General features: G+C 50.0%; 1 protein-coding gene and 1 long non-coding RNA gene across 2 annotated transcripts in view; one reads left to right on the top strand and one right to left on the bottom strand.

The window, feature by feature from the left end:
- The window catches only part of LOC105471629 (phosphatidylinositol transfer protein alpha), a 41,350-nt gene extending 25,130 nt beyond the window's left edge, over positions 1 to 16,220 (top strand). Inside the window, exons 8-12 of the mRNA XM_071082089.1 lie at positions 573 to 650; positions 796 to 906; positions 1,701 to 1,823; positions 14,505 to 14,572; positions 15,897 to 16,220. Coding sequence (XP_070938190.1) covers positions 573 to 650; positions 796 to 906; positions 1,701 to 1,823; positions 14,505 to 14,549 — 357 coding nt within the window. The 3' untranslated portion in view covers positions 14,550 to 14,572; positions 15,897 to 16,220. The remainder of the gene's footprint in view (positions 1 to 572; positions 651 to 795; positions 907 to 1,700; positions 1,824 to 14,504; positions 14,573 to 15,896) is intronic.
- LOC105471636 (uncharacterized) lies at positions 11,433 to 19,461 on the bottom strand. Its single transcript, XR_981302.3, has 2 exons — positions 19,301 to 19,461; positions 11,433 to 18,700 (listed from the first exon to the last, which is right to left on the bottom strand). It is a non-coding gene; the product is annotated as an uncharacterized lncRNA (long non-coding RNA).

The raw sequence follows: 19,461 nt of genomic DNA, 5'->3' as shown, positions 1-19,461 counted from the left end.
AGTGAGACTCCCCAGTAGTGGACGGGTTCCATACAGTAAATATTTCCAGTACTGACTTTGTGAAACAAGCCAGAGGAGATGGCACTGGGAGAGTTAAGGAAGGACACCTGGTTATTCTGAGTGCTGGCTGTGTTTTAGTCTTGCAGAGATTTAAAAAAACAAAAAACAGATCTGTGCTACCCTCACCTGCAGATATTCTCAGTCACTGGGTTCTAGTTGGAGCGACTCAAAAATCTACATTTTTAAAAAGTCTTCCCTGGTGATTTGGCTGCTCACCCCAGGTTGAAATTCTCTGTCTTCAAGACTGTAAATATGGGCCTGCTCAGACAGTCTGGTGAGACCTTCACACTGGCAAAATGGAAAACAAACCCTGTCAGAGAAAATCACAGAGAACTCTCCTCCGAGGCTAATGTAAACAGTTCTACATCTTGTTTGTAACATTTTCCCATATTTGCTTTGCGCCATCAGCATCAAGATCTGGTATGAAGTGAATGCTAATGAAAAATCTGTTCTCCCCATCTCTCGCTGCCTCTCCCACTCCCCTCCAACCCCACTTCCACATTTTCTCTCAGGATTACAAGGCAGAGGAAGACCCAGCAAAATTTAAATCTAACAAAACAGGCCGAGGACCCTTGGGCCCCAACTGGAAGGTACCATTCACACCCCACTGCCAGGGGGCTGGGCCGCGTGTGGGTGAGCCGTCCCTGTGGAGGAGGGGAATGGCTGGGGTGAGCTGGGACGGCCTGAGGTCTGCCCGTAGTTACTTGCCTACCCGTGGGTATGTTTCTAATGCAGCAAGAACTTGTAAACCAGAAGGACTGCCCGTATATGTGTGCGTACAAACTGGTGACTGTCAAGTTCAAGTGGTGGGGCCTGCAGAACAAAGTGGAAAACTTTATCCATAAGGTGAGTAGCTCGGCTGAGGCCTTCCCAGTGACTGCGTGTGTGCGGTGGGGGGTGTTTGGCCCAACTGAAGACCATGGCCCAGCCCATGTGACCTCATGGCAGGGTTGCCAGCATGAGCACACCTCACAGTTTGGCTTCCCAGATGTGCACTTTCCCTTGCACTTAAGTGTCTTACGGTTTAATGCTGTCCTTCCAGGGGCACCACATGTGACAGGGAAGGAAACCAAGGCCAAAGAAGGCCACAGGAAGGGACTTGCTATGACTGACCTACAAATAAAACTCAGTCTTCCTTTTCTTGCAGCTAAAAGGCAAGAGGTACTGTGAGCCAGATTGGCCAGTGCCCTGAATTACTCTGCTGGGCAGATCTAAGGAGTTTTATAGCCTTTTAATCCTCCGACGTGTTTGAGCCCCACTTGCGCCACATTTCATAGCCGCTGGCCAGTTTTCATCTGGCATTAGACGCCAGAGACAGGAAGAAATGTGGCAGTTGTTTGGGGCCCTTGGCTTGCCTAGGAGTTCATGGGCTGCTGTCTGGCTAGTGCTTTGGGCAGAGGGCCTAGCGTGAGGTAGGCGTCCTTCTTTCTTGGGGGCTCCCTCCTATGTGAAGCCATACCTGTTAGACACAGGAAGACAAAGGTCCTTGACCCATGGCTGACCCAGATAACCAGCCGGGCATCACTCCTCCTCCCGTCCCCAGTCTAGTGTGGGTATCTGTGTGGAGTGCATGGGGGGAAGGGCTGTGGCAGCGGCCTTCGCCTCCTGCGTTCTAACGTGGTTCCCTCTTTTCTACATAGCAAGAGAGGCGTCTGTTTACAAACTTCCACAGGCAGCTGTTCTGTTGGCTTGATAAGTGGGTTGACCTGACCATGGACGACATTCGAAGGATGGAAGAAGAGACAAAGAGACAGCTGGATGAAGTAAGTGGAGGCTCTCAATTAGATAAACGCATGAAGATTAAGGAGACTGTTTTGCTGGGCACTTCCCTGAGAGCACCATCCTGTAGTTCTGGGAACACGTCAGTGTCTGCTGCGGGGAAGGTATCCTGCTGGGCAATACGTGGGCACTATATGGAAGAAAACAGCCTGTGCTCTTGAATTGACAATTGAGTTGAAGTCTTGGCGTATTCACAGAGACAAATACGGCAGTATGTGCCGAATGCCAAGTGGGTAACACAGCTGCTACAGTGATGCTTCAGAGCCTGGTGGGGAAGAGCATGAGGGGCTGCAGAGCTGGAGGTGACCCTGGGAGGAGGCAGGCTGGGTGACCCATGAATACCATGCACATTACACAGAGGACAGCCGCAGCGTACGCAGGAGCTGACCGCTGGTGGCTCTCTACGGTCGTTGTGAGCTGTCAGAGCTGGGAGCTTTTGCTTTCCTTTTTTTGGCCTTGGCATGGATCGCAGAAGGAGGACCCAGTGCTCCTCATACCTCCTTTGGAGATGCTGACGCTTCCCTGAGAGGCCCACTCAGAGGAGATTGTCAGTCAGTAACATTCAAGCGCTCACTGTGTGCTGTGCACCATTCTCAGGGCTTTTACGTACAACGTCTTGCAGTCTTCACGATACCCCGTGAGGAGGCGCTGCTGCTCTCCCCACCCTCAGATGAGGAAGTGGAGGCTCTGAGAGCTTAATGCTGCTGTGCCCTGGGTCACACTGTCTTGTAGGTGTTATGGTCAGAGTAAGAGCTCAGGACTCTCTGACCCCAGAACCACAGCTCTTAATCATCCCCTGTACTCTTCCCTCTAAATGCAATTTTGAGCCCTCCTGCCTCTTGGAGCTAAAAATATAATAAGGCGGGAAGTTCTGTTTCATAAGAACTGCCATCACTTCTCCCTCCTTGCCCCAGGTGGGTCTACAGGCGCCCGCCACCATGCCCAGTATAATTTTTTGTATTTCTAGTAGAGACGGGGTTTCACCATGTTAGCCAGGATGATCGCGATCTCCTGACCTCATGATCCACCACCTCGGCCTCCCAAAGTGCTGGGATTACAGGCGTGAGCCACCACACCCAGCCAATCCTTTTAATTATGATTCTTATTATTTTTTGAGACAGGGTCTTGCTCTGTTGCCCAAGCTGGAGTGCAGTGACATTATCACAGCTCACTGCAGCCTCAACCTCATGGACTTAAGCAGTCCTCCCACTTCAATCCCCTGAGGAGCTGGGACCGTAGGTGTGTGCCACGACGCTGCCTAATTTTTAAAAATTTTTTGTAGAGGCCGGGCGCGGTGGCTCAAGCCTGTAATCCCAGCACTTTGGGAGGCCGAGACGGGCGGATCATGAGGTCAGGAGATCGAGACCATCCTGGTTAACATGGTGAAACCCCGTCTCTACTAAAAAAAAAATACAAAAAACTAGCCGGGCGAGGTGGCGGACGCCTGTAGTCCCAGCTACTCAGGAGGCTGAGGCAGGAGAATGGCGTGAACCCGGGAGGCGGAGCTTGCAGTGAGCTGAGATCCGGCCACTGCACTCCAGCCGGGGTGACAGCGCGAGACTCCGTCTCAAAAAAAAAAAAAAAAAAAAAATTTTTTGTAGAGACGTGGTCTCACTTTGTTGCCCACGCTGGTCTTGAACTCCTGGGCTTAAGCGATCCTCCCATCTTGGCCTCCCAAAGTGTTGGGATTACAGGTGTGAGCCACTGTGCCCAGCTTGCTCTTAGTTCTGAATTTCTTCACTTTAGGTGTTAACTGTTGACTTCTTCCTATGGAAGATTTAGCTCTCTTACCCACCCACCATTCACACACATCCCCTCTCCATCCTTCACTATCACCATATTTGGCTAATTCATTACTTGGTGTTTACATTATGATGATGTCATTCTTTTTCCCAGTGAGCCCTATAGTCTACTCTGATTTTAATTCCCTTTGTGTACAATTTTTTGTTTTCTAAAAACAAATTAATAATTGCCTCCCTTCTTTTTGCTAGCTTAGTTTTTATGTGTACATTTGACCCTGAAACAACATGGCTTTGAACTGCGCAGGTCCACTTATAGGTGGATTATTGTAAACCAAATACAGATAAAAAATATAGTGTTCATGGAATGTGAAGCCCACATACGCAGAAGGCCAACTTTTCATGCGCTGATTCCGCACTTAATCGGGGGACTTGAGTACACACAGATTTTGGTATATGTGGGGCTCCTGGAACTAACCCTTGGCCCCCCCAGTATGTTGAAGGACAATGATCTATATCCTTAGGGTTGAGTCTTTATTTTTTTATTTTTATTTATTTTTTTTTTGAGACGGAGTCTCGCTCTGTCACCCAGGCTGGAGTGCGGTGGCCGGATCTCAGCTCACTGCAAGCTCCGCCTCCCGGGTTCACGCCATTCTCCTGCCTCAGCCTCCCGAGTAGCTGGGACTACAGGCGCCCGCCACCTCGCCCAGCTAGTTTTTTGTATTTTTTAGTAGAGATGGGGTTTCACCGTGTTAGCCAGGATGGTCTCGATCTCCTGACCTCGTGATCCGCCCGTCTCGGCCTCCCAAAGTGCTGGGATTACAGGCGTGAGCCACTGCGCCCGGCCAGGGTTGAGTCTTTACATGGATGGTCTGCTTGGCTGGTGTGTGATATGCACTGCATAATAATGTGGTAGGGTTGCTCCGTTCATTTATTTTGCTCTGACTTGGCGGGCTCTTTATTTATTTTGTTTTTATTTTTTGAGACGGAGCCGTGCTCTGTCGCCCAGGCTGGAGTGCAGTGGCACAATCTTGGCTCACTGCAACCTCTGCCTCCCGGGTTCGAGTGATTCTTCTGCCTCAGCCTCCCGAGTAGCTGGGATTACAGGCGCACACCACCACGCCCAGCTAATATTTGTATTTTTAGTAGAGACGGGGTTTTTACCATGTTGGCCAAGCTGGTCTCAAACTCCTGAGTTCAGGTGATCCGCCGGCCTCAGCCTCCCAAACTGCTGGGGTTAAAGGTGTGAGCCATGGCGCTTGGCCTTAGTGGCCTCTTTAAATCAAAAGATCTCTTCAGTTCTGGAAAATGTTTTTGTATTATTTATGTAATAATTTTCTTTCCTGTTTTGTTTGCTTTCTAGAATTTTTATTAGCCAGACATTGGACCCTGTGAATTGACTTCCCAATTTTTTCTGTTTTTTCTCTCCTTTTTAGTCTGCTTTTTGGGAGTTGTTGTTTGTTTGTTTTTTGTTTTTGAGACAGAGTCTGGCTCTGTCGCCCAGGCTGGAATGCAGTGGCGCGATATCAACTCACTGCAACCTCTGCCTCCCAGGTTCAAGTGATTCTCCAGCCTCAGCCTCCCGAGTAGCTGGGAATACAGGCATGTACCACCACACCCAGCTGATTTTTGCCTTTTTAGTAGAGATAGGGTTTTGCTATGTTGGCCCGGCTGGTCTTGAACACCCCCGCTTAGGTGAACCATCCACCTCGGCCTCCCAAAGTGCTGGGATTACAGCCGTGAGCCACTGCACCCGGCCTGCTTTCTGGGAGATTTTTTTCCAATGTTAACTTCTCTCTCTCCTGTTAATTATTTTTAAGCATTTATTCTGTGTTCTTTATTAATACATCTTTTCTCCTTTCTCTTCCTTTTCTGAAGTAGCAGTGTTGGATTCTGTTTCATGTGAGGGGCTTTCCTCAAATCAGTGGGTGGGCTTCACCGAAGGGTACTGGGTAGTTACAGTGGGCGGGGGAACCTCTACCTCAGTGTACTCTGTAGTTACAGTGGGGGGAACCTCTACATCAGGGTACTCGGTAGTCACAGCGGGTGGGGGAACCTCTACCTCAGGGTACTCGGTAGTCACAGCGGGCGGGGGAACCTCTACCTCAGGTACGGTACTCGGTAGTCACAGCGGGCGGGGGAACCTCTACCTCAGGGTACTCGGTAGTCACAGTGGGCGGGGGAACCTCTATCTCAGCACACTGGGTAGTCACAGTGGGCGGGGGAACCTCTATCTCAGCGCACTCGGTAGTCACAGTGGGCGGGGGAACCTCTATCTCAGCACACTCGGTAGTCACAGCGGGCGGGGGAACCTCTACCTCAGGGTACTCGGTAGTCACAGCGGGCGGGGGAACCTCTACCTCAGGTACGGTACTCGGTAGTCACAGCGGGCGGGGGAACCTCTACCTCAGGGTACTCGGTAGTCACAGTGGGCGGGGGAACCTCTATCTCAGCACACTGGGTAGTCACAGTGGGCGGGGGAACCTCTATCTCAGCGCACTCGGTAGTCACAGTGGGTGGGGGAACCTCTATCTCAGCACACTCGGTAGTCACAGCGGGCGGGGGAACCTCTACCTCAGGGTACTCGGTAGTCACAGTGGGCGGGGGAACCTCTATCTCAGCGCACTCGGTAGTCACAGTGGGTGGGGGAACCTCTATCTCAGCGCACTCGGTAGTCACAGTGGGTGGGGGAACCTCTACCGCAGGGTACTCGGTAGTTACAGTGGGCGGGGGAACCTCTACCTCAGGACTTGGAGTCTTTTTTTCATGGAGGCTTCTCACTTTCCCTAGAGAGGGCGCCCCTGTTCTCTTGCTGGGGGAGACAGGCAGGCAGCCGGCATTCTGGAGGCCACACTGGGGAAGGGTCCCAGTGGGCTCATTGTGCCATTGGTTGGCTTTAACTTTAATCCCCTCATATTCTGCTTGTTGCCCGCCTTCCCGCTAGCAGCACCTGGGGTCCTGACGTCAGGGTTCTCTCAGTGCTTGAGACTGAACCTCCTGGCTTTTGCTGTGAAGGGAAGCAGAGTGGTTGCTTGACTTCCAGAGCAGGAGAAGGAACACCAGGTCCTAACCATTCTCCATTTGGACTTTGAAACAAGTCACCAGTCAGTTTTCAGCCACACCTGGTACTCCCACCTGCAGCGGGACCTGGTGCTTCCGTACCTGAGCCTTTGCAGAACCTGCAGCTCCTTCTTGGCTTCCCATTCTCCAGGCATTTAAGTTAAGCTTCTGCTGCTCTGCAAATTAGCTACTGACTCTTCTGTCCTTTTTCTGTCTCCCAGAAGGTTGTTAACTGGCTCTTACCTGCTGTGGTGTCCTCTGTTCTTGTTGCCTTCATAGTTTTTATCTTTTTAAATTCCTTTACTGTCATGTCATAGGGTTTGGGGGAGGAATAGAGATAGATGCCTGTCTTTCGTGGGCCGTGATTAACTGCACATTTGCAATAGGAATTGTGACTGTTAGTCTCTACGGCAATACACAGTTGTCTAGTGCAGGCAGATTCTGTTTGTGAGTGATGAAGGGTCACTGTAAGGCCACAGCCACCACTGCTGTAACTCTAGTCCCTGTGTGGTGGACCCACCATTCTTGAATGAGGCTTAAAGATTTGGGAAGCAAGGGATCAAGAGATTAGTTCTTTGCCCTAAAAAGAAAAAATTTCTGGAACTAATGTGCTTGTAGGAAAGCAGTTTCTGTCTCTTTCTCCCCACCTTGCCTTTTTTCTCCCTTTCCCAAGCTCTTGCTCTCTTCAGAGGCCCATATTCTGAAAACTGGAAGGAGGTATCTTAAAGGTCATTTGGTCCAATGATATGTTCCGTGCTTGAGTCCTCTCTGCAGCTTCCCCACCAGCCTATGCGTGATTACTGCCTGTAATGGGGAACTCACTGTCTCCCAAATATGGTAGTAATAAAAATGTTTGTATTAGTAATAGAGGCTAACATGTATTGAGGACTTCCTGTGTGCCTATCATGTATGCTAAGAGGTTCACATATATTACATCACCCAATTTTCATGGCAACCTATACACAGGTATTAGTTTCATTTTACAGATAAACTGTGGCTCACAGAAATTAAGGACATTTTATAATTCACTGAAGAAGAACCTCTTGGGCCTTTGGCCATTAACTCTTTAGATAATGAGACTCAGAAAAGAGAATTCACTTAAAAATTTTTAAGAAAACTTTCCTTTTTTTTTTTTCTTTTGAAACAGAGTCTCTCTATGTCACCCAGGCTGGAGTGCAGTGGTGCGATCTTGCTTACTGCAGCCTCTGCCTCCCTGGTTCAGGCAATTCTCATGCCACAGCCTCCCGAGTAGCTGGGACTACAAGTGCACGCCACCACACCCGGCTAATTTTTGTATATTTAGTAGAGACAAGGTTTCGCCATGTTGCCTGGGCTGGTCTCGAACTCCTGAGCTCAGGTGCTCTGCCCGTCTCAGCCTCCCAAGGTGCTAGGATTACAGGTGTGAGCCATCGTGCCCAGCCAAGAACCTAAAACTTCCTTTTTTTTTTTTTTTTTTTGAGACAGAACCTCGGTCTGTTGCCCAGGCTGGAGTGGAGTGGCACCAGGCTGGAGTGCACTGGCACAATCTCGGCTCACTGCAACCTCCACCTCCCAGGTGCTAGCAATTCTCCTGCCTCAGCCTCCCAAGTAGCTAGGACTACAGGCACACGCTGCCACGCCTGTCTAATTTTTTGTATTTTAGTAGAGACGGGTTTCACCGTGGTGCCCAGACTGGTCTCGAACTCCTGAGCTCAGGCAGTCCACCTGCCTCGGCCTTCCGAAGTGTTAGGATTACAGGTGTGAGCCACTGCGCCCAGCCTCTAAAACTTTCATAGGAGTTGCAGAGGCTGCAGGATCCGTGTATGTGAAGGATGGCACTGCCCTCATGGAGTCTCTTTTTGTTTTTGAGACGGAGTCTTGCTTTGTCACCCACGCTGGAGTGTAGTGGTGCAGTCTCAGCTTACTGCAAGCTCCACATCCCAGGTTCAAGGGATTCTCCTGCCTCAGCCTCCCGAGTAACTGGGATTACAGGTGCGCACCACCACGCCTGGCTAATTTTTGTATTTTTACTAGAGACGGAGTTTCACCATGTTGGCCAGGACGGTCTTGAACTCTTAACCTCAGGTGATCCGCCTGCCTCGGCCTCCCAAAATGCTGGGATGACAGGCGTGAGCCATCGCACCCAGCCCCTCATGGAGTCTTAATTCCCTCCAACCTCCTGGCAGTGATGGCAGACCATCTGGAACATCAGCCAACATCCCCAATTGTGGGAATAGCTTTGTTTTCTTTCTTTTTTTTTTTTTTTTTTAAAGAAAAAAACAGAGAGATAGTCTCGCTCTGTGGCCTAGGCTAGAGTGCAGTGCTGTGATCATAGCTCACTGCAGCCTTCAACTTCTGGGCTCAAGTGATCCTCCCACGTTAAGCTCCTAAGTAGCTAGGACTTCAGGTGCCTACCACTCCACCTGATTTTTTTATTTTCATAGAGACAAGATCTCAATATGTTGCTCAGGCTGATCTTGAATTACTGGTCTCAAATGATCCTCCCACCTTGGTTTCCCAAAGTGCTGGGATTACCATCATGAGCCACTATTCCTGGCCCTGTGTGCTTTTTAAATACAGTTTAGGCTGGGCATGGCGGCTCAAGCCTGTAATTCCAGCACTTTGGGAGGCCGAGGCGGGCTGATACCTGAGGTCAGGAGTTTAAGACCAGCCTGGCCCACATGGAGAAACCCCGTCTCTGCTAAAAATACAAAAATCAGCCAGGTGTGGTGGCAGGCGCCTGTAATCTTAGCTTCTCAGGAGGCTGAGACAGGAGAATCGCATGAACCCAGGAGGCGGAAATTGTAGTGAGCCAAGATCACGCCGTTGCACTCCACCCTGGGTGACAGAATAAGACAGGGTCTCACACTGTTGCCTAGGCTGGAGTATGGCAGCCTGAAATGCTTGGATTCAAGTGATACACCCACCTCAGCCTCCCAGGTAGCTGGGACTACAGGTGCAGGCCACCACGCCTACCTAATTTTTTAAATTTTTAAAATTTTTGTAGAGACAGGATCTTGCTATGTTGTCCAGGCTGGTCTCAAACTCCCAGCCACAAGTGATGCTTCCACCTCAGCCTCCCAGAGTGTTGGGATTGTAGGCGTGGGCCAACACACCCAGCCAGCTTCATTTCTGCACCAAACCTTTTATTTTGAAATGATTGAGATTCACTTGCAGTTATAAAAAATAATGTGGAAAGATCTACGTACCCTTTACCCAGTTTTTGCCAATGGTAACATCTTTCAAAACAATAGTACAATTTTGTAGAACATCTTTCAATGTGGATTTGTTGATATTTCTGCACAATTAGACCCCACTGGCGTATCTGAAGCCCAAATGTCACAGACTGTGTTCTTTTTATCCTATTCTGTGTCTTTCCGTCCAGGTACCAGTGAGGTTACTGCTGTCCCCTTGAAGCACAAGGTGCTCTGGGTTTGTCTTGTTTTTTCATGACCCAGCTCTGTAACTGGCCACATCTTCAAGGAGCCCTGCTTCCGTATAGTAGAGAGGGTGTTTGGAAATGGGATCTGGGTGCTGGGTGTGCCTATTTCCACTGGGGTATTGCAGCTCCCAGTCAGACCTTCTCATAGGATAGAGCTAGGGGACTTGTACATCTATAGTTATTTCCGTATCTGCATCATATATCATGTTCACACAAATGCATCTAATTCCAATCTAATATCACAGGGTTGTCTTTTAAAAATATGACAAGCTGGCCATGTGTGGTGGCTCACGCCTGTAATCCCAGCACTTTGGGAGGCCAAGGCAGACGGATCACCTGAGGTTGGGAGTTCAAGAGCAGCCTGGCCAACATGGAGAAACCCCGTCTCTACTAAAAACAGAAAATTAGCCAGGCGTGGTCGCGCATGCCTGTAATCCCAGCTACTTGGGAGGCTGAGGCAGGAGAATCGCTTGAACCTGGGAGGTGGGGGGTGCAGTGAGCTGAGATCACACCACTGCACTCTATCCTGGGTGACAGAGCGACAGAGTGAGATCCTGTCTCAAAAAATATATATATTTTCCAGTGGAGAACTACTGCCAGAGATAGAATCTCCACAAAATGTGGCAGTATTAAACTTTCAGTGACTAGAACACAATTCTGAAGTGGGCTATGGCTTAAAGTTCCAGGTTCTTCAGAGCTTCTATACAGCATCTCCTTTGCTACGGGACAGTGTCTGGAACGAAAGAGTAACATAAATAACATTTAAACGGGGTCTCAAATAATTTTTTTTGTTTGTTTGTTTTTTTGTTTTGTTTTTTTTTGAGACGGAGTCTCGCTCTGTCGCCCAGGCTGGAGTGCAGTGGCGCGATCTCGGCTCACTGCAAGCTCCGCCTCCCGGGTTCACGCCATTCTCCTGCCTCAGCCTCCCGAGTAGCTGGGACTACAGGCGCCCGCCACCGCGCCCGGCTAGTTTTTTCTATTTTTAGTAGAGACGGGGTTTCACCGTGGTCTCGATCTCCTGACCTTGTGATCCGCCCGCCTCGGCCTCCCAAAATGCTGGGATTACAGGCGTGAGCCACCGCGCCCGGCTCAAATAATTTTTTATTGGCCGGGCACGGTGGCTCACATTTGTAATCCCAGCACTTTGGGAGGCCGAGGCAGGCGGATCACGAGGTCAGACATTCGAGACCAGCCTGACCAACATGGTGAAACCCCGTCTCTACTAAAAATACAAAAATTAGCCAGGCGTGGTGGCGCTCGCCTGTAATCCCAGCTACTCGGGAGGCTGAGGCAGGAGAATCACTCGAACCCAGGAGGCAGAGGTTGCAGTGAGCTGAGATCACACCACTGCACTCCAGCCTGGGCAACAGAGCGAGACTGTCTCAAAAATAACAATAATAATAATTTTTTATTATGTAACATAAATAACATTTGGAACAGCATCTCAAATAATTTTTTATCTCTACAATAGGTCCCAAATACTGAATGCATACTCCATGTCAAGCAGTCTGCTATGCTAAGTACCTGAAATTTTTGTTTTGTTCTTTTTTGAGATGGAGTCTCACCCTGTCGCCCAGGCTGGAGTGCAATGGTGCAATCTCAGCTCACTGCAACCTCTGCCTCCCGGGTTCAAACAATTCTCCTGCCTCAGCCTCCCAAGTAGCTGGGATTACAGGCGCCTGCCACAATGCCCAGATAATTTTTTTTGTATTTTTAGTAGAGACGAGGTTTCACCACGCTAACCAGGCTGGTCTTGAACTCCTGACTGCAATCAGCCGAAGATCTTAATCTTCATCACAACCCCATGTACTTTTATCTCTATTTTATTATTATGGAAATTGGGGCTTAGGCCAGACACAGTGGCTCAAACCTGTAATCCGAGCACTTTGGGAGGCTGAGGTGGGCGGACTGCTGGAGTCCAGGAGTGTGAGACTAGCGTGGGCAACATGGTGAAACTCCATCTCTACAAAAAATACAAAAATTAGCCTGGCATGGTGATCGCATCACTGCACTCCAGCCCGAGTGACACAGTGAGACCCTGTCTCAAAAAAAAAAAAAAAAAAAAAAAGACCGGGCGTGGGGGCTCATGCCTGTAATCCCAGCACTTTGGGAGGCCGAGGTGGGCAGATCACAAGGTCAGGAGATCAAGACCATCCTGGCTAACATGGTGAAACCCCGTCTCTACTAAAAATACAAAAAATTAGCCAGGCGTGGTGGTGGGCGCCTATAGTCCCAGCTACTTTGGGAGGCTGAGGCAGGAGAATGGCGTGAATCCAGGATGCGGAGCTTGCAGTGAGCCAAGATCACACCACTGCACTCCAGCCTGGGCGACAGAACAAGACTCCGTCTCAAAAAAAAAGAAAAAGAAAAAAACTGAGGCTTAGAGAGCAGTGCAGTAACTTACAATTAGTGATAGAGTCAGAATACAATCCAGGCCAGGCGCAGTGGCTCACACCTGTAATCCCAGCACTTTGGGAGGCCGAGGCAGGAGGAATACTTACGCCCAGGGGTTCGAGACCAGCCTGGGCAACACAATGAGACCCTGTCCTCACACACACCAAAAAAATAAAAATTAAAAATCAGCCAGGCAGCCGGGCGCGGTGGCTCACGCCTGTAATCCCAGCACTTTGGGAGGCCGAGGCAGGCGGATCATGAGGTCAGGAGATTGAGATCATCCTGACCAACATGGTGAAACCCCGTCTCTACTAAAATACAAAAAAAAAATTAGCCGGGCGTGGTGGTGTGTGCCTATAGTCCCAGCTGCTGGGGAGGCTGAGGCAGGGGAATCGCTTGAACCCGGGAGGCAGAGATTGCGGTGAGCTGAGATCACACCACTGCCCTCCAGCCTGGCAACAGAGTGAGACTGTGTCTCAAAAAAAAAAAAAAAATCAGCCGGGCATGGTGGCACATGCCTATAGTCCCAGCTTCTTGGGATGCTGAGGCAGGAGGATCACTTGAGCCAGGGGGGTCGAGGCTGTCATGAGCCGTGATTGCGCCACTGCACTCCATCCTGGGCAACAGAGCCAGACCCTGTCTCAAACCAAACAGAATATAGTCCAGGGAGTTTGATTCTAGGGGCTGTGCTCTTAGGTGCTCAAAATTTGTTGAACATTATAAAGAACAAAAGTTGAGCAGAAAACTAATGGATAGTGAAGAAATACTTATGTTACTGACATTCTTCACATAGGATAGAGTTTTCACGTCAGAACTGATTTTAGGGAGATCACGTCTACAGCATCCCCAGTAAGTGATGTCTGCTTCTGCCTGCCAGTGACAGGGACCACTTGGTGCTTCCAGAGAAGCCCCCATCCCGTTTTCCAGCAGCCTCGCACGTCTGTGGATCTGAGACCTGCCCCTGCACTTTCTACCTCTGCATCCTTGTGCCTAGTTCTGACACCACATTGTGCCCACCTTTAAACAGGTCAGGAAAGGGAAGTTCTGTTCCTCTGCGAGGAGCGCTCCTCTCCTGGAGAACCACGGGATTTTCTCCCTCTTCTTTCAGGTTTCGTCTCAAACCTCGCTTACAGGCTTCCGTAACTACCTAAAATAGCACTTACCCACGGTCGGTCTCTATCCGAGGAGCCCATAGTCCCAGCTGATAGATGAATGTTTGTTCTCTGCCCACCCTGCCCCAGAATATGAGCTCCTTGAGGAGAGAACTGATCTGTTTAGTTCACAGCTAAAGATCCCCAGCTCTGGAAGTTCCTTGCACTAAAGAGATGCCTCACTGAGGCTGCATGCGGTGGCTCACGCCTGTAATCCAAGCACTTTGGGAGGCTGAGGCAGGCAGATCGCTTGAGGTCAGGAGTTCAAGATCAGCCTGGCCAACATGGTGAAACCCCGTCTCCACCAAAAATACAAAAATTAGCTGGGCGTGGTGGGGCACACCTGTAATCTCAGCTACTCGGGAGGCTGAGGTAGGAGAATCGCTTGAATCTGGGAGGCAGAGGTTGTAGTGAGCCAACATTGCGCCACTGCACTCCAGACTGGGCAACAGAGCAAGACTCCTCACACACACACACAAAAAGATGTTTCGTAAGTATTTCTTGAATGAATAAGTGAATGAAACAGAGAGGGGCAAAGTGTGGCTCACACCTGTGCTGTAATCCCAGCACTTTGGGAGGTTGAGGCAGAGGACTGCATGAGGCCAGGAGTCCAAGACCAGCGTGGTAAACATAGGAAGACCCTCACACACACACACCTCTCTACCAAAAAAAAAAAGTGCTTCAAACACCGTGACACAAGGAAGAGAACTAGAAATCATGGATAGTGAGGCCAGCGACAGACTGGAAATGTATGGCTTCAAGTCCATACATAGAATTCTGTCCTTCAGTGTCTTGCTTTGTACACAAAATACGACCCACCCCACTGATGGGCAGGACTGAGAAGGCGGGAGTTCCATCAGCAGCAGGAGCCTTCCATTTTTCCTGCTTTTTCTTTTCCAGATGAGACAAAAGGACCCAGTGAAAGGAATGACAGCAGATGACTAAAGCCACCCTTCCCCCTCTGCACTGTACGTACCACATTTCTCACTGTGCGTACATTTCTCACTGCGCGTGTCACATTTCTCACTGCGCGTGTCACATTTCTCACTGCGCGTGTCACATTTCTCACTGTGCGTACATTTCTCACTGCGCGTGCCACATTTCTCACTGCGCGTGTCACATTTCTCACTGTGTGTACATTTCTCACTGCGCGTGCCACATTTCTCACTGCGCGTGCCACATTTCTCACTGCGCGCGTCACATTTCTCACTGCGCGTGCCACATTTCTCACTGCGCGTGCCACATTTCTCACTGCGCGTGCCACATTTCTCACTGCGCGTGCCACATTTCTCACTGCGCGTGCCACATTTCTCACTGTGCATGTCACAGACGCTAAAATCAGTTTGGGTTTCGAGGCCTCAGCAGCTCACTATGGAGTCAGAAAACCTATTCCTCCTTCCTTCTAGTCATGATGGTTGCCATGCTCAACAGCTCTCTGCTTCCTCTAGAAGAGATTATGGCTATTGGGACATTTCAGGGATGTTTTCCAAAGAACCACCCAGATAGAGACATGGACAGGGAGGGTGGTGGACATAGCACCTTGATCCATCTCAAGTTGCAGCTGTCATGCTGGGCACTCCTGGCCCTCCCATGCCAGCGCCAGTTCCTAGCTCCCAAAAGCTGCCATTACCTGCCCTTCCCCCTTGGAAAACTTGCTGGCCAGACAGCTTTTGTTAGAACCCACTGTTGTGTCTGGTTTTTCATTTCCTTCCTCTTTATACCCCCGATCCCACACTAAGCTGCCCTCATCAGAGGTGGCATCTTTCAGATGCTGGGAGGGTGTTTCTGCCCAGGTCACAGGGCCAGAGTGGGGGCCCCTTGTTTCATGCTGTCACTCTTCCCCAAGCCTCTTCCTTCCATTAGCTCTCAGTGCTGGTTTCCCAGTGCCCTGTACACCACCCGAGTCATGGGATTCCAGCAGCTCACAGCAGTCTAATCATTGAATGAAAAACCTGGCTCTGCTCCCAATTAGGCTCAGAGAGAAAATCATTTTCGCAAATAAAAACTGGCCTCTTAACACTAAGAGGGTAAGGAGGGCCAGGGTCTCACCAGCAGTGATGCCAGGCCCTGCCTACTCTCCCTGCCCCATGTTCCTAAAGCAGCTTCTGGGGGGCAGGAGGGTGGAATTAGGTGGACTGCTGTGATGCCAGCTTCTCAATCACTGCTCAGGCCTCAGTGCCCTCCCCACTCCCTTCCCCACCCACCCACTGGCATTCCTCCTCCTTTTCAGGATGATTTACAGTGTTTCTGTTTTCTCCTCTTGCTTCCTTAATACTTTTATTTTTCTTCTAGTTTTGCAAGACAGTGGTCAACAGGAAGGCCCAGCAGCTCCATCCTCCCAAGTGACAGGCCATCTTCGGACGCAGCCGTTCTGTGCCCATTCTTCAGGCAACTTTCGATCCCTTACTGTAGCTAATTCTAGATGCCCTTTAATATTGTGAACAAATAGACCGTCTGATGTTACAGAGCCCGCGTGTGCAGGAGCCTGCTCCTCTGATACGTGGCGTGTAGGCTGCTGTATTTACAGCTCCTCCGTCTCTCTCCATTGTGTTCTGACCCATTTCTGTGTGTGCCCCCAGCCTTTATTTCCAAGTGACATTTTCAGTCTTTCAAATAGCTGCCTTTTGTGATGTGGTGATTTAAATGATTTAAGTTCATTTGTTCTCAACCTTGGATAAACTGAGGTATTTTGCTTCCTGGGCAGATCTTTGCAATTTTGAGTGCTCATGTGGGGAGAGGGGATGAGCTAAAGATACAGTGTTTCCCCCACCCCCCCACTTCCACAAAATAGCAATGTGGTTTTGCAGCTCTGACTTCTGCTCCCAGTAACCCATCGTTAGGGCACTCTAGCACTATGGAGGTACCCAAGGCCCAGCCAGTCTCTATTTAAGAAAATTTAACAAATATGAATAACTGCCCCAATCACTGAATCTCTAGTTACTATTCTTAGAAACACCTGTGGCTTCTTGGCCCTCCTGTTGCCCACTCTGAATCTCTCTGCAGAACCTACAAAATCACCCCCAGTCAACTCTCCACTTGGAGGGAATTCTCCTAGAATGTGGCCCCTAGAATTGAGTCGCCCCCTAGATGCCAACTGTCCGACCCCGAGGAGCTCTGTACGTCCCCGCTCCTCCTCTTCCCTTTGGGGCTGGTGCTGCCACTCAGCAATAATCCTCTTTTCTCTGTGCTTTCTTAGGTCCCTGTCCTCTGTCTTTGAGGCTGGTTAGGACACAAGAGTCCTGATCTTTCATGCTGCACAATATGAGCATGCAAAAAGCTTTTTCCAGCAGAACATGTTCCCTCGTCTCCAGTTGCCGGAAAGGAATTTGGGGATCAAGAACTTAGCCCGTCCTACCCCCATGTTGAGTTCTGTCCTGGAAAATCCAAAGCAAGTAGTGATCATAGTACAGAACCCGACCAAAGTAGGCTGGTGAGGAAGTCCAGGCTCCAGGGGAATAGATGCTGCCCAGTGTTCACAGCTTCCTACAACTTGGCAGAGCCTGAGTTTGCCTCTTAGTGGGAGAATCTGAGAGAGCTGTAGTGTCACCTGACAGTCCCCAAACCTTGTGAAGCACGCTGGCCTAAGTGTGCCATGATCCCAGCCCACGCTAGCCTGGGTGCATCTGCTAATGAGAGACCAAATCTTTGGGAAGCAAGAAGTGGGTGGGAGAATGTATCCTGTTTTTGTCAAGTTTGTTTGCCTTACTCATTTCTAAGTGCAATAAGGGAGTGTCTCACAGGATTGCACCTGTGCCATCCTGATGGCTGCTTCCCTGTGGCCCTCCTGGGGCAAGGGTGGACAGACTCAGACCCCCAGCATGGTTAGCTCTGACCTTCATGAGGTCCCTTTGGAACCAGATGTCTTGTTACAGACACCTTCCTCTGTGTGAGTCTCCTCACCTTGAGGGGTCTTTAGTAATGCAGCTGGGTAGCATCTCAACTGCTGGTAGCATTTATCTGACTTGGAAAGTTGGAGAAGAGGCATTCCTACTGGAGAAAAATGTAAATGTTTTCCTGTAAGCTCTGTATTAGCTATTAATTGTATTTGTACTTAAAGATGTCCCTTCTTCATTCATCAACTAGGGCAAGTCCAGATGTGGCTTATCTCGAAACAGACAAACTAACATTCTAGGCAGACAGTTGTTTACGTGGTCTGAGGGTCAGCAGCTGTTAGTCTCCTTCTTTTGGTTCTTGAGACCGACACATATCACTTTAGCCCTAACGAGGGCTCCTCCCACCTCCACCTGTTGCCCCAGTTGAAAAGCATCCATTATGAGCTAAGGCCAGCCTGGATCTGGAACTCCAGCCCATACAAACAAAGGAGGATGTCCCTGGTCTGCTCCATCCCCATGGATGGTGTTGCTGCTGGGCCACAGTGTGGGCTTCTTTTAAGTACCCCCTTTCCTCGTCAACGCCCCCCGCCCCCGGCCCCAAACTCACTAGCACTCAGAGGGACTTATGATAAAGGCTCAGCTCCAGGGGTAGTACCTGAGTGTGTGCCATGCCACTTCAGACCAGCTGCTTCCATTAGAATTCCAGGGTCACAGCCCCAACAGAAGCAGCAGTGCCTCTGTAGGAGGGGTGCTGGGCTCTGGCCTTCTCATGCAGAGAGGTCTGGGACAGGGTCAGTATCGTGGACATGTGTATAGCTTCCCAAGTTCTCCTTTTACAGTCCCTGCTGGGACTCCCTGACTTACTTTGGTTGGTTCCTAGTGCTACTTCTTTTACAAACTACACTTTGTAGAATTGATTAGATTACCTTGTTTATTTAATGTGAGTTTGTGCCTTTTTGTCTCAATCTTCCAATACAGGTATATTGAGAAAAAAGCAGTCTAATAAAATCCTAGACAGAGCTTTCTGGAGTCCAGTTTGGTGATGTCCATTTTCCAACTGTATATATCCTCAAACTTGCACTGATAACCCCCATTTTACCAGGGCAAGATTAGGAAGAGGTACCAAGATGTGTCTGAAAATTTCCCTTGTCAGTTTACTTATGCAAACATTGCACATCTGAACTGTAATTTGACCATTTCCTACTGACAGGATTTCCTTTTGCTTTTGTCTGCCTCCTCTTCACATCTTCCTCTTTATCCACCCTACCAAACAAGCAAAACATTTATTTAAAGTAGTTCTAGGCCGGGCGCGGTGGGTCACACCTATAATCACAGCACTTTAGAAGGCCGAGGCGGGCGGATCACCTGCGGTCAGGAGTTCCAGACCAGCCTGACCAACATGGTGAAATCCCATCTCGGCTTTTTTTTGAGACGAAATCTCGCTGTCCCGCAAGCTGGCGTACCGTGGCGCAATCTCGGCTCACTGCAACTTCCGCCTCCCGGGTTCAGGCGATTCTCCTGCCTCGGCCTCTCTAGTAGCTGGAATTAACAGGCGCGCGCCATCAAGCCCAGCTAACTTTTGTATTTTTAGCAGAGACGGGGTTTCACCATGTTGGCCAGGCTGGTGTCGAACTCCTGACCTCAAGTGATCCGCCCGCCTCGGCCTCCCAAAGTGCTGGGATGACAGGCGGGAGCCACCGTGCCCGGCCTGCGTTTCATTTATTGACGGCTAATTTTCCAGGAGTCCAGGAATCCCCAAACGTCCTCTATGCCATAGGTAATCCAATCAGTTTGGGGCAGAAAGCCGCCTGGAAGTGGGCGTGGAGAACGGAGGCGTGAGCGCCACGGGAACGGGGAGATTACCTGCAGCTGGGGGGCGGGGAGGCCGGATCCCAGGCGGGACAGTGGCTAGGCTGCGTGTCGCCACCCGCGACCCTCGTTTACCCCCTGGGTCTCTGGACGGCGGGGAGCCGGGGCGAAGACAACACAAGGACGGGGTTCTCGGATGCCTCGCGAGTGGGGCA

This window comes from Macaca nemestrina, chromosome 17 (genome assembly GCF_043159975.1).
Source record: "Macaca nemestrina isolate mMacNem1 chromosome 17, mMacNem.hap1, whole genome shotgun sequence".
NCBI classification, from domain to species: Eukaryota; Metazoa; Chordata; class Mammalia; order Primates; family Cercopithecidae; genus Macaca; species Macaca nemestrina.
The sequence above is the reverse complement of the archived record's forward strand: the minus strand, read 5'-3'. Positions and strand labels throughout refer to the sequence as shown.